This window comes from Phodopus roborovskii, unplaced genomic scaffold (assembly GCF_943737965.1).
Source record: "Phodopus roborovskii unplaced genomic scaffold, PHOROB, whole genome shotgun sequence".
NCBI classification, from domain to species: Eukaryota; Metazoa; Chordata; class Mammalia; order Rodentia; family Cricetidae; genus Phodopus; species Phodopus roborovskii.
This window is the reverse complement of record NW_026126517.1, coordinates 25,979,481-25,994,691: the sequence shown is the minus strand read 5'-3', so window position 1 is coordinate 25,994,691 and position 15,211 is coordinate 25,979,481. Positions and strand designations below refer to the sequence as shown.

The following is a 15,211-nucleotide window of genomic DNA, read 5'->3' as shown; positions in this document are numbered from 1 at the left end:
TTGTTCTTTGCAAGGAGTCTGTACAGAAAGGGAACCTGTTGCCTTCTACAGAGAGAGAACAAGGAGACAAGAAGTTTAGGACCTGTGTACGGTTCTCTGAGCTGCCTGCTCAGGGCCATCTGCCTCTTCAAGCAAGCTGAAGCAGAGAGGGCAACTTCATTTGTGGCTTGTCCAGCTGCCCACTCCGTGGGCCCCTCTCTTAGGATTTGCCAGGAATGTGTTTTTTGTTTCATCTGCATATTTGTGAGATGTCTGTGCATGTGTGTAGGCCATGATTCAGGGATTGGACGTAGTACCTTGCACATGCTAAGCAAATGGCCGACGTCTAAGTTACCCCCCAGCCCCTGCATTTTCATTTTAAAGCATTAAGTCTATTTGCAGACCTCCCAGCTGAGACAGCAGGGCTGTGAAATCAGACAACCTTCTTTCTGTTGACCAAATCAAAGTTGGTTGTACTTGAGCCAGGATCCCTTTCCTATTTTTTTAAAGCTAAATCTGTTTAAGGAATGGCATCATTAGATTATTGAGTCTGGACTTGGGATGTGGGAAAGGGTTTGAAATAATATATGTGAAAGTGGTACTTGATTTGAGCCATCTGGTGTTTTTTTTTTCATTTTCTTCATTTGTTTTTCTATTTGATGCTTTAAAAAAAAAAAAAACCTCTTTCCAGGGCTGGAGAGATGGTTCAGTAGTTAAGAGCCCAGGTTCAGTTCCCAGCACTCACATGGTAGCTCCCAACCATCTGTAACTCCAGCTTCAGGAAATTCAGCTACTCTTTTCTGACCTCAGTGGGCACTAGGCAGTGGGCACACACATACATGTAAGAGAACACAAAATAAAACATAGACATAAAGTAAAAACCTCCACAAGAAGTTAAAGTGACTCCTTGGGTTCCCCTGGAGCCACCATCTGGCCTGTTCTCTGAGCAGGTGAGAACTAGAGTACTTGAGGAACGTGGGACTCTTCCCTCTTCTCTGCCACCTTCACCGCAGGACTCTGTTCATTTAGTCTAAAACTGTATTGCGTGGCTGGAAGCTGCAGGCATTGCTGATAAAAATGCAGAACGGTGCAAGTGCTTTGCAAAGCAGTGTGGTGGTTCCCCAACATGGTAGCATGGATAATGCCCTATGCCCCCCCACCCCATTCCATCCCTAGGTACATACCAAACAAGTGAAGGCATTTGGTCACAGTAAAGGCTTGTGTACTGATGCTCATAGCAGCAGTGTCTGTGACAGTCGCAAGGTGGATGATGAATGGACAGACACACAGGGTGTGGTATAGCCATACAATAGCATCGTATTCTACAATAGGGAAGAATGGGGGTAGCTAACACAGGTACACTGTGGCTGAAACTTGAAGAAGTGTGCTGTCCTGTGAGAGACATGGGATCTAAAGGGGTCCGTGTTGTATGATGTCCGTATCCATGAAATGTTTAGATTAAGTGAATCCACAGAGGAAGGTAGATTAGTGGTTGCTAGAGACTGGGCTAGAGCAGGGAGGAATGAGGCAGGCGTTAGTGTAGGGGAAATATTCTAGAATTACATAGTGGTGATGGTTGCATAACTCTGTGAATGTACTAAAACCAAACCTCTCAGTGGTACACTTTCAAAGGGTAAATTGTAGGGTATGTGGATAATATCTCAATAAAGTTCTATTTAGAACTACCCACTGACTGTGTCCCAGGCACCCTGCCAGATAGCTCTGCCTGGATGGAGCGTACAGTCTAGGCGAGGAGAATAGTAAGAGCCCATTGTGTACCTGCAGGCTGTGTTAGGTGGTGGAAAGGAGAGTAGGGAAGTGTAGTAATGGAACACTGTTAGCATGGAAGCTACCCCGGCAGACTGTGGCTCAGGTGCAGTCTGGCTGACAAGGGAGCAGGCACACGGTTCATGCAGACGGAGTGGACATGGGGAGGAGAGGAGTCAGCATGTCTTCCCGGGGTGGGGGGCAGTTCTGAAGCCCCTGTGAGACTGAGCCTGGAAGCGAGTGTGTGTGTGTGTGTGTGTGTGTGTGTGTGTGTGTGTGTGTGTGTGTGTGTTGGGGGAGGGGGCTTTGTTCTCTCTGCCTTGAGGTTTCTCTGTGCTTCTGTCTGACTCAGGTGGGGAAGCCTAGGCAGGTTCCCAGTGTGTCTTTTCTGGCTGGTGACTTTCAGGAAGCACCTTCAATGTGAAATGAGGTATCATACAATTTGGGATCATACAACTTGAGGTGACTTCACTGTTTCTTTTCTGTCTCTCTCTGTGTATCTTCCTCTATATGTCTCTCTCTCTGTCTGTGTGTGTGTGTGTGTGTGTGTGTGTGTGTCTGTTTTCTTAATCCCTCCCTCCCTTACTTCCTTTCTCGCTTTCTTTTTCTCTGATTGGATACATCCCCAGAGCTCACCTGCACCTCTCTATATAGATCAGTCTGGCCTCAAACTCAAGAGATGAGCCTGCCTCTGCCTCTGCCTCCTGGGTGCTAGGATTAAAGGGTTTTGTTATTGTTTTTTGTTTCCCTCATTGTTTTAGAAGAAAGGGCATGGGGATGAACAACCAGGGTTTGTATTTTGTTTGTTTTTTAAGTAAAAATTGGTCTCAAAACAAAACAAAACAAAACAAAAAACCTCAGGCTCAAAACCTGGAAGGAAAAAAAAAGTGAAAATCTCTGATTTCTGCCCTTCTTCATTAAAATGACAATAATTTTCCTTCAGTGATTTGAATGTGATTTGATGTCCATACAGATAATCTACCTGGCTCATCTCTGGTGTTCATAATGGATGTGGAGAGCCTAAGCTCAGAACCCTCATAGAAAGTAATTTAATTTTCAGTGTAGTAAAGTGGGAAGAATGAGGCAATATACATTAAAAGGGTTTTCAGAGTGGTTTAATTCCAAAGGCATGGGCTTGCGGGGGCTTTAAGAGGCCTCTGTTCTTCCCCCCAATGGTCCAAGTTTCTGTGCAGGTCCCTGGGCTTTAAAGGTAACTCTCTGACTCCCTGACTGAAGTGGAATCCTAAGAAACAATTCCCGATAATCAACCCAGGCAACAAGGGGAGATCACAAAAATGTAGAATTTTGAAAGCTGTTTTCTTAGAAACTGGCTATTTGTGCAGGAGAAAAAACCTTGCATGGGAGACAGAGAGAAATTTTTTTTTAAATCAACCCCTACTCATCCATAACCATAGTCTGATTCCCTTATAGGGCCTGTGAGGATCTGGAGAGAACACTTTGGATTTATTTCTGTTTCCCCTGGGCTGACATCATCTAGTATGCATCATGGTACCCTGTTTTGGGTTTGGAAAAAGCTCAGGAAAGCTATAAATCTTGAAGCTTTTTACTATTTTTCTTTTCTCTCGTTCTCTTTAACACACACACACACACACACACACACACACACACACACACACACACACACACCCCTTTTCTGCTTTGTTAAAAGAAAAACTACAAACGTGTGTATTGATCCCTGCCTTCAGATCTTAACTGCCTTGGCTGTAATACCTTGCTTACATCTGCCAGGTTTTTGTGCAGTGTTGCAACATCTCCTTAATCCAGTGAGCATAAATAGAACATTTCAGTCATATTTGGCTACCAGCAACTTCACAGATAAGCATGCTAAGACCTTGTTGAAAGAGACTGTACGTGATTGTGCGTGATACCATCAGCGCACAGCCCAGAGCCCAAATGAAAAACTTTTGTTCTTGGTGAAATTTGTTGATAGAGATATTTGAAATAAATGACTTTGGAGAACTGGATATTTTTAAAACAAGGGGTTGGTTATGTAACAGCCAGGAGCCCTGGCCACCCAATGCTCAGACGCCCCGAAGGTCCATCTTAGAAAACCTCCTCAGGGAGATGGCTCAGCATGGGTCTTTGTCATTTCCTATATTGCCCTTGCTCCCAGCTTCCCTATCTCTTCCTTAAGTTTATTTTCTGTTTTTCTTAAGAAAGGCTTTCATATAGTCCTGACTGACTGGAACTCCCTACATAGCCCAGGTTGTCCTTGAACTCAGACACCCACCTGCCTCTACCCCCCAAATGCTGGAATTAAAGGAATGTGTGTGCCATCACTCCTGGCCAACCCTGATTTTTCTCTTTGGAGATAGGGTCTTCCCTCACTATGTAGCACAGGCCACCTGCATACTCACTGGCATCGTCGGGCTTCAGTCTGCCAGGTGCTATAGTTCGGTGAACCGACACCCCTGGCTGCTGACACAGCTTCAGTACTCAGAAGCCATCTTATGTGGAGTTAGTATACGTGGTGTGGTTAGGCTACAGAGAATGCTCTTGTGTTTCCTATTTTTCACATACATGTCTGACATTAGGTGTCTTCCACTCTCAGTCCCCACTTTATCATTTAAAACAGGGTCTCACTGAATCCAGAACTCATCAACTGCTTAGACCTTTGCCCGGAATCTCTAGGGATGGGCCCTTCTTTTTCACTTTCCCAATACTAGGGTCACATATATACAAGAGCACAACCCTCTTTCATGGAGGAGCTGGGGATCTGAACTTGGGGGTCCTGATGCTTGCATAGCAAGCATTTTACCTACAGAGTCATCTTTCCAGCCCTCTGATGCTTTTTGAAGCATAGGACTATCCCGTCTACTCATTTGTGGGTCAGATTGGACTTGATCCCAGGCTAATGATGTATGCATGGCTTTCTTTCTGAGGGCCCCTAACAGAGCAGGAAGGTTTCTTTCTTGGGAAAGAGGTAGCTTTCCTTGTACTGAAGTGTGTGGATATATATGGAGGGGGGGGGGAGAGGCACGTTTCTCCATCTCCTACATTTTCCTCTTCAAACTCCCTTTTCGGCTAATGAGATGTATTATGTATCACATGGAACCCTCTCTATGTTCTGGGCTCAGTGGTAAAGATGGAGAGGATGAGTGTAGTGTTAACCTTTCCCAAAGGGGACAGTGTAGACTGCATCAGCCCCACCACCTTACAGCTTGTGGAGCAGACTAGCAAGAAACCTAAAAAATAGTCTTGATCGGCAGCAAAGATGCGAAAGCGGAGGCTAGAGAGAGAAGTTTGGCCAAGGTTGTTTGCTGATTACACGAAGACCTAGCATGAAAACCACGTCTCCCACACCCAACCTGCAGATGCATATAACCTGGTAGAAGATCAACACATAACTCCTGTCTGGATGAGTGTGGCTTGGTGTTCCTTCTCCTTCCCTTGCGAAGACTCCAGCCAAAATGGCTATCTGTTTCTCATCCTCTGTGGCCTCTGCATCCCTAGATCCACCCCCTCCCCCAAAACCTGCAGCAGGGAGGTGTTAACTGACATTGTTAGCTCTGTTGTTTTTTAAATTGCTTCATTGAAATCCTTGGCTTTTATTAGTATATTTACTTTATGGCATACATAAAGATCTGTATTAAAAAATAAATTGTGTTGTAAAAACATTGGGTAATGTTTATTAATATTGACTAGTCAGAGAGCCACGAACTATATTGCTAGAAGGATAATTTGTAGTAATATCAGCTACGCATTTGAAGCTTGTCAAATGACTGTCTAATCGACACATTTTTAAAAAGAAGTGGATAAAAGGACAATTTCCATTCTGTCTTGAGAAAATGAAAGTGACCTGTTCCTAGCTGAGATTGGGAACTGTCCTTTTTCTTTCCCTAAGGCTCAAACTCGTTCTTCAGCTCCAGGAAGGTGCATGGGGCTACATGGCAGTGACCAGGTGTGTCCCTATGTCTTAGAGCAGCTAGAGACCACCTCACTAGAAATATCACCTCTTCCGTGTCTCTATCTTCTTGAGTCTGTGTTGAAGGTGTTGACAGTGGAGATGGAGGGATGATCCTGTCCTTAAAAAGCTTGGAGTCCTGAGGAGCTTACAAACAGCTTAGTCTTGAATGATGTATATAGCATAGTGACACTAGGTATGATTAATGACCTGCCCAGCCTGGAATATGATGCTGTTGGTGGCATTAAGAGACATTCTCTGAGAAGATCTAATGTCACTGTGTAAAGAGCTCACTTTGGTTTAGGATGGAGGCCTGTGGTAGCACTCACTATTCAGCGGTTTCCTTTCCATGAAGATCCCATCCCGTAGAAGGTTGAGTGTGTTGGTACATGCTGTAATCCCAGCATTGGAGAGGCTGAGGCAGGGGAATCTTGGGAATGAGGCCAGCCTGGGCTGCAGAGTGAGTTCAAGGTGAGTCAGGGTTACATAGGTAGACATTGCATCAGAAACAAAACAAACTAAGGAAAAGGAGGCACCAAACATGCAGAAGACGCAGGACTGGATAGTCTAAGTAGCCTTCATTTCCCTGCAAGCAGGCTTTGGGGAGGAAATCTCCAATGGTCTCATCTTTGAATCAACACTTTCTTAGACTACCATGACCTTTGCCATGTCACTTGAAATAAGGGTTTATGGGCCTCAGAGTTAGGCCTTTTTTTTTTCTTTTCTTTTTTTAACCACAACAGTTTTAAGGAAGATAAGAATAAGATAGCCCAATATTGAAGTCTCCTCTCTCAGTTTAGTTTCTGTTTAGAAAGGTGAACCCAGCCAGATGGTTTTACAGCTGAGCTGGAAACCTATTTCTTTTGAGTCTAGAGGCTTTGGCCTAGCTCATGTTGTTCCCACAGAGGGAGATTGGCCAGGTGTCAGTGTTTGTTGACATAGTCTCTTCCCAGAGAGGCCTAGTGGGTTTTCGTGGGGCTGGCTTCCCGAATAAGTAGAGGATCTTCTAGAAGGTTGTTGCTTTAGTGGGCTGCAGGCTTTTGAGCATGTGTTTAGACTTTGGTCTGGTTTTATTCACAGAAGCTCTTGTCTCCTTCTGAAGAAGCACAGAGTAGGTCAAGTCTGTGGTGTGATGTATAGCTTTAAATATCAACTTGACATAACCTTTAGTCACCTGGAAAAAGAGTCTCAGTGAGGGATCATCTACATTGGGTTGACTGGTATGCATGTCTTGTTTGGCTATATTAATTTATGTGAGAAGGCCCTTCTGAGTGAATGGCACCATCCTCTAGTCAGAAGAGCCTGAACTACCTAAGAGTAGAGAAGTAAAACTGAGCATAGGCAAGTAAGTGAGCATACATGGTTCGTTTCTCCCAGCTCTGCTCTTTACTGTAGATGTGACCAGCTGTTTCCAACCTCTGCCTCGGTGACTTCCCCACTATAATGGATTATCACCTGGAATAAGTGGAAATAAACAATTTTCTCTCCCAATATGCTTCTTGTCAGAGTATTTTATCATAGTAACAAAAATGAAATTACAATACATGGTCATGAGATTAGAAGGGTTTGGGATGCAGGCCTGTAATCCCACCTGCTCTGGAGGCTGAGACGCTAGAGGGATTAGAATAAGTTCAAAGCTTGCTTGGGTCACAGAGGGAGTTAAAGGTAAACTGGTGACCTAGAGATAGGCTGTGTCTAGGTGAAAAAAAGAAAACAAACTAGGGAGGGAGGCAGTGCCTGGTGAACAGCCTTAAGGTCCATTGGCTTGTCCCAGTTAACGGGTCCCGGGTCCCTGTACTGGTGTCTCCCACAAAACTCACAGGTCAGGTCATTTCAGCTTTCTGTTAGCAGAGTCAGGGAGTGCAGCCCTTGAGCTGTTAGAACTGAGAGCTTTTCTCTCAATTTTTCTTGCTTCTGGGTAGGTCCCGTCTTTTCCATTTATCCCTATACAGAGCATAAAAGGACAGGAGGCATGGGCAATGCTGGGCCTTGAACTCCCTCAATTCCCCAATCTAGAAGCCAGAGCTTCTGGTCTTTTTCTCTTAGTGATGCCATGGGCCCCTCTCCTAGTCTTGCCTCCTTGGTCCTTGACTGAGTGGACGGAAGGGGATTACTTCTATTCATGTATGCAGAGCTCCCTTAAGGTTAGGGCCAGCTATCTCTGGGGACTGAGGCCAGGAAGAGTCACTTCTTGCTGCCATTTATTTTCTTGTACTGCCCTTTTGAGCTGGGTTGACGAAGGCCTATCCTGGAGGTGTGAGGTTGTCCTCAAGCTCAACATTTATCATTCCAGGAAATTGCCATTGGCCTGCCTTGTATGGATGTCAGGAGTTACAAGATAAGGTCTGGTTCTGGAATAGAGTTGCCGATGTGGCTGTTGCACTCAGACTATTTCTAGGACAAGCTGAGGAGTGCCCTATACTTCCTTTACCTAGAGGGGCTCCTTTAGTCTTGAACAGTCACTTTAAGCAGGTCTTACGAAGCAAAAGCAAGATAGAAATAGTGTCTGTCTTTGAACAACTCTCAGCCCAAACCAGAATCTTCATGAGTTTCAGATTCAGTGAGCACAGACACATCCCAATGACAACCTGGCCACAGTGGTTTTGTTAGCGAGAGTTGCATGGTGAGAGAACTGATGAGAAAAAGGAAAAGAGTCCTGAGTCCTTCTCTTCTCTTGTGTTGCTAAAAAGGTTCAGATTTGCTTAGATCTAATTTCTCAGGATTCTGCTTTCTTGAGACCATAGGTAGAAATGATCAGGAATTCACTTTTTTAGCTTCTGGGACATAAGTGAAAGTCTCTTCCCTGCACTGTGAGTGACCAGTCAGATCAGGTGTTTGTCTGAGATGGGTCACCATAAAAGGTAGGGAAGAACTTGGGGCCACTCTTCAAGAACAGGTAGGGACTTGAAACATATCCTCTACTGAGAGTCTATCGAGTGGATGGATCCACTCTAGAACCAGGTTACTCTCAAATGGTGGCTTCCTCTTGGAGAATGGTGTGCAGGAACTCCATCATCATCGGAGGCAGTACAAAGGAAAGTAAGAACTGAGGCCTCGTGAAAAGACAGAGCAGGACCGGGGAGGTGTGCTGAACGGGACATTTGGTCTGAATCTCCGCAGAGAGTGGTGACAGTGGGTAAAGAGGGTTGACAGTGACCTCATTCAGAGTTGTCATTTTGCGTTAATTGGGATGGTGTTGCCATAGGGGCTCTTCTGAAGACTGTGCCAGAGTCTGCTGGTTGCTGGGTCTGTAAGATACACTCATGGCTTCTCTGCCACTTGGGTTCTCTTACAAGTGGGAGAATCCTCCGCTTCCGATGTTCTTCCTTGCTGTGTAAACAGTCATTTTACGATTTTTAAAAAATGAGTACACTTTTTGTACAGGGCTCTCTTGAAGTCCCAGGCAGGCCTGGGAGGTTGGCCCTCTTTCTGGTTTGAACTCTGTGCGCTTGGCCTGGCTCTCCCTGCCCGTAAACCATGACCTTTGTCCATGCTACATGTGGACTCACACGGGTGCCATGCTGGTCCCTGGGAACGTGTTTGGGGCACTGAGTTAGTAGGTCAGTTTTAGGGCAGTGTGCTTCCCCTGAGAATTGGGCAAGACACAGCCCCAGTATCACCCAAGACTAGAAAATTCACTGTGACTGAAATTGTCCTGAGAAAAGGCTCTTGATGATTCTAGAAGTTTCTTCATGGAAAGAAATAGAACATGCTGGTCCTCTGGATTAGAAGATTTTAAAATGAACAGATTGCTGGGTTGAGTCTAGAGTTTTGTTTGCTATATCATGGCCTGATGGCCTGGGTGTCATAGTACATCACAATACACAGTGACAAGCAGTTCATAGCCCAGGAAAAGAATAATGTCCCTTACAGGAACCCCTTAGAAGCTTGAACAAAAAGATATGGCTAGAGAGTTTGGATAATAAAGTTTACCTCTACCTAAAATTTTAGGTAATAAGCTGTATACTTTTACAAATGAGAAAGAATTTGATAGCTGGGCATGGTGGCGCACATTTTTAATCCCAGCACTTGAAAGGCAGAGGCAGGCAAATCTTTGAGAGTTCAAGGCCAGCCTGGCCTACATATCAAGTTACACGCTTGTCAGGGCTTCATAGTGAGACCCTGCCTCAATAAAATAAAATAAACTTCGAGTGATTATGACAGCAGTTTATGATAGTGAGTGTAAACTAGCCAGGGCTGGGTCAGGATGAGAGTGTGGGTCTTGTGTTTATGTCCTGGGCATTCCTTCCTGTTCCCTGCTACACCTATGCAGGAAACAGGCTGGCATCCATCACCTTTCACAAGGGGCCAGTTGTCTGGTTGACAACAGGAAGAAAAGCCACTTCCAGCAATTGCTGAGCAAATCTACTCATATCCAGAGAAAAGGCAATGGTGTTACTTAAGAGGGTTCCTTAGGGTGAGAGATTTGCTCTGGAACCCTTGAGTGTAGGCTGGTGGGGAGTGCTCCCCATGTCTGAACACATACCATTCCACAGTTCTTTGGGGAAACAAATCCACATGGGGTCTGCCCTCCCAGGCTTCCAGCCATGGAAGTCCTTGAAAGCTAACAAATCACAAACAAGGGTGAAAATCAGCTGGACCCAATTTGTAGTCAACTTTTAGGAAAGTACCTGGGAATCCACCCTTGAAGAGACAGTGCTGTGTAGATAATCTCTTAGAAAGGCAAATGTTTATCATGCGCAGGCAAAGGACAAGGCTCGGACCTCTCTCCTTCTCTCTCTCTCTCTCTCTCTCTCTCTCTCTCTCTCTCTCTCTCTCTCTCTCTCTCTCTCTGTGTGTGTGTGTGTGACATTCCTAGGTACCTATTTAAAAACATACTTTGCCCCAAACACCACTATTAGGACATGCCCCAGTACCCTGACATTGTGAAATATAATCAGAGTAAAGAATGTTCAGTTAAAATGTTCTGTACTCTTTCTCAATTTGGATAGATCAGCCCCAGCCAAGAGTGAGATAACGCGTGGGGGATGGGTGGGGCGCCCTTCAGTGTTGTGGGAGACCGCGTGTGTTTATGTGTTTGTGCTTGGGAAATCATTTGTCTTTGGCAAGGGGGAAGAGTTAGGCAGCAAACAGAACAATGTGATTGAGAAAGAGTTCTACAAAGAGAACTGTCTGTGATCCCTATCGGAAGGCTGCACACATGGTGTCGGGTGCTATCCTCATGCTACGGTGGCCTATTGTATGGCATGCTGGGGAGCACTGAATGATTTTTGGCATAGTTCTGGGATCTGTATGTCAGTAGCAGTGTGTGGTTGGATGACATTGTGATATAGTCATTGCCATTCTGAGCATATACTACCCAGTTTTCCCTAGCACGGGCACCATCAGCTCCAAAGCCCACTGTGGTTTTAGCACGTGATTATTCTGGACCAGAAGTGGTCCAGGCTCTTAGGAGAGCTGAGTTGTCCCACCTGCCCCACTGCCCTTGGATTCTGTCTCTGGCTGCCACTCTCTGTCCTGGTCCTTAGTGATAGGGAAGGAACAGACACTGTGGTAGGTGTAGCCAGATCCCAGATTCAGCAGTGGCCATTGGGGCTTGAGAATAGGAGTGTCAACTGGAGAGATGGCTCAGAGGTTAAGAGAATAGGAGTGCAGTAGAGAGGAGAGTCAGCATATGGAGCCAGCTCACATAGTAGCTCTGACCCTCTCCCCAGTACTCAGCCCTCTACTTGCTGGTCCAATGGGTTCCTTGCAGCTGACCGGCCCCATTGCAAAGGGTCTAGGCAGAAAGACCCCAACAAGGAGTTAGGCTAAGAGGTAGCCTTGTCTTGGAGCCTGTGATCAGTTGTTACCAGGGTAATAACATGCCTCTGCATAGAATCTTAATGGTGGTGAATGTGATGGCACACATGGAAGAACATTAATAAGCTGAAGAACCTTGTTCTAGATTGAAAGTATCCAGTGTCTGGAAATTCTTCTGTCTGTTGGGGGTGGAAGGTAGGTTACAGCGACTCAAAGACACCTGGATACTGAGGTAGAAGCATCCATGTCCAAAGAACCTGTTCCTTCTGTTCCTTCTTAGGCTTCTTTGGAAAATACCTGTCCTGGACATTGGGGATGGAGAGAAAGACAAGACACTGGTTCAACCTTCTGAGTCTAGCAGGTGGCAGGAGGCAGGAGCTAAAGTCAGTCACACACTTGAGTGTGTGTGTGTGTGTGTGTGTGTGTGTGTGTGTGTGTGTGTGTGGACAGGGGTGGGGAGTGGGGATGAGGGAAGGTGGGGGTGAGGGTTGAGTTAGTGGTGCCTGGAGGTAAACAAAGACAAGAAGGGCTCCATTTGTGATATGTGCTAGCTAGTGAGCCCTCTGAACTCAGATCTGATTACCGAGTCTGAGTACCAGTGTTTCAAGTGATAAGAAGTACCCTGCACTTCTAGGAACAAGATTAGGAATGGACACAGGGGCACATGGGGACTGTCCCAGAATCAGGCTGGGATGAGACTCTTATCCGTACCTCTATCTCTTTCTCCTGTTCCCGCTGCTGGGGATGGCTGTGCATGCCTACAGGTGTGGGGGGAGGGGAGGGGATTGCCCTCTGTCCATTTGGAGCAGTAGCAACCTGTTTTCTCTTCTCCTCTACAGGAAGCTGCACAGTGGGATGAAGACATATGGGTGTGAGCTCTGTGGAAAACGGTTCCTGGACAGTTTGCGACTGAGGATGCATTTACTGGCTCATTCAGGTAGGCAAGGCCTCCTCCACTGGCCCCATGTTGGTACAGACAATTGTCTCCTGTCCATTTTCCTACTCAACCCGGAGCTGGCCATGGTCTGATTGTCTTCACTGCTAGCTAGGGCTTTGGTCCACCTTGTCCCTTGGATCCTCCTCCCAGTTTCATGGAGCAGGAATGCCACCCTGAGAGTGTACCCATCAAAGAAACCCATCCTTGTGCTCTCCCCTGGGGTTCCCAGGCCATCACTTGTACCCATGCCCTGTGCTATCTACCTTCCAAAGTAGACTGCAGTTTCATTAGCAGAAACAGTTGTGGAATTAGGTTCTCGCTGTCTAATGAATCTGACTATTGGGCTCACATTATACAAGAGCCTTTAATTAAATAGATATAGAAAGGTTGGAACTGAAAGCTAGTTATAGCATGCTGTCTTTTGCAAGTTAATTTTATCCAATTCTAGTGGGGTTGACTATGTGGCTGCTAGTAATTTTGCTCATGTTTGGGCAAAACTGTTCTGCCCCAAGAGGTGTGTGGAAGTGGGAGAAGCCCTTTGTGCCTGGAGTTGTGGGTACAAGGAAGGATCCTGCAGATCGGACCCTGCAGCCTTTGAGCTGAGGGCACAGCCTCCCTTTTACTATAGATGCTGTAACCTCTCTGCCAGGTCATAGTCTTCTCCCTCTAATAGCTTTGCCTTTAAACCTTGCACTCATATTTTAGGGGAGAAATGCAGGCTGTCTGTCTTCTTTGGTCTTGCTCTCCTTATGTGAATGACTACCAATATCTGCCTCTGCTTTGGCCATATTGCCTGAGCAACATGTCTTTCGGGGCTTTAACATGTGATCCATCCCTTCCTGTGACAGACACTATGTGACGATGACCAAATTCATTCCATCTCTGTATCTGTCAGTGCAGGTCCTGCCCCCACATAGAAGTGATTTCTTTTTTCTGTTTTGAGAATTAGGTGACAGAATACTAAATATCCCCATAGCAAGTTCCCTGGCCTGCAGTTGGTGATTTACAGATGTCATGGCTCCTAGCTAGACCTCCTTCCCTGTTCCTTACCCTGAAGCTATCACCCTGGAGCATGCCTCATCACCTCATGTCAGATGCTTCCTGCCTGGTGGGCTGTCTGTGTACTATTCTTCTTCCAAGTTGCTGTGTGGATGATGGCCTACGTTCTCATTGGCAACTTTGTGGTACTCCACTGAAACTTTACTGCTTAGCCCATGTGACTTCGCTCACTCCTTGCTTAGCAAATGCTTTGTTTTGTTCATCCCATTCTGTCTGCATGACAGAGGACTACTCCCACCTTTCCAGGTTTTTCCAGACCCTTTACAAAATAAGACCACTTTTAGTCATTCCCCACTTGTAGTCAAAAGTAATCATGACTTCCTCTGGTGCCCATGTTTCTGTATCCGATGCTGTCTTTGAGCAAACCCTTTCTTCCTTGTGTTCCTGTTATGTCTGGGCTAGCCTCATCTTCCCCTGTTGAGAGGCAAGATAATGCAGTAGAAGAAACTTGGTCACCTACCTCCCAACAAGGTGGCTTGGCCTTTCTGAGCCTCCGTCTGCGTCCTTGTCTGTAAAGCAGGAATGTTTGACTTGAATTCGGAGAACTTGTAAGGCTCACACAACCTGTTTCCCATTATTCCCACTGCGTGGGCAGGTGCTTGGTAAGTATAATCTCCCTTCTTTGTCCTTATAGACACTAAAGTGCTAGGGCACAGGATTGAGTCTATGCTATGTCTAATATGTTGACTGCAAATGCTTATTGAATAAATGAATATAGCATGGGAGTTAGATGAGCTGCTCAAGAGTACTGTAAGGTCCTGGCTAGTCTCACTGGTAGCAGAAACCCTTTCATGGCTGAGGGTCTTGATGGAATGGAGACACACAGGACCTCCTGGATCTTTCAGGCAGTGGGAGCAGGCATGGCATCTCTGCTATAAAAACCATGTCTGCAGTGTTGGTGGGTGTGGCTGAGGTAGGTTGAGAGCTGCTGAGTTCTTTCTGTTAGGTGGGCTTGGTGGCCCCAGTTCGGACAAGATAGTGACTTTGCATCCCTTGGAAGAGGTGGGTCCCTGGGTAAGTCCACTTTGGTCCTATCAGAGGCACCACTTCAGGGTCTAGTAGCCTTATCTGAATGCTTCACAAGCTTCAGGAAGTGGGCTGTGCTTTCTTAGTTTTCCATTTCAGTGCTGATGTATTGGCCAGTGAAGGCTGACTATATTATATGATTGGCCCCCTGAAATCCATTTGCCAATGCCCTTGTGAAGGAGGACTTGGTGAAGAGTCCCCATTTTTGTTTTAATTCTCCCTAGCACACAACTCAGAGCCTACAGAGCCTGAGACTTCCAATCTTTGCCTTTTCATCCTGTTGCCTTGAAGATCCCTCATTCAAATAGCACCAAAGCATAGGGAGGCTGGGCTGCTTCCTGAACCCTTGCTCCCTGCAGAGACCTGAGCTTCCTGCAGGCTAGGGGCTGGGTCTGAGGGGTCAGACTTCTAGCAACCCCTATACCAGGTAAGGGAACTCTGTTGCCTTAGAGGATATTCATTTTTGCTGATCTTGTTGATCCTTTACCTGTAAACCCAGCACTTGGGAAGTAGAGGGAAGGAACTCAGGAGTTCAAGGCCAGTTGTAGCTACACAGCAAATTCAAGGCCAGCCTGGGCTACATGATACCCCATCTTTAAACAAACAAACAAACAAATAAACATAAATAAATAATAACTTTATTTATTCTGAGACACACCATGGCTGGGCTAGAACACACTATACGCAGCATATATTTCTTGCTTCTCTGGTTTGAAGGCCCTGTGCTAGAAGCAGACAGTGAGACCAGCCTAGGG

The 15,211-nt window shown here is 45.9% G+C and overlaps 1 protein-coding gene across 2 annotated transcripts in view; it reads left to right on the top strand.

Moving 5' to 3' along the window:
- The window catches only part of Zbtb16 (zinc finger and BTB domain containing 16), a 172,954-nt gene that overhangs the window by 76,863 nt on the left and 80,880 nt on the right, over positions 1 to 15,211 (top strand). For both annotated transcript variants that reach the window (XM_051197368.1, XM_051197369.1), the window contains exon 3: positions 12,274 to 12,371. In XM_051197368.1, coding sequence (XP_051053325.1) covers positions 12,274 to 12,371 — 98 coding nt within the window. The remainder of the gene's footprint in view (positions 1 to 12,273; positions 12,372 to 15,211) is intronic.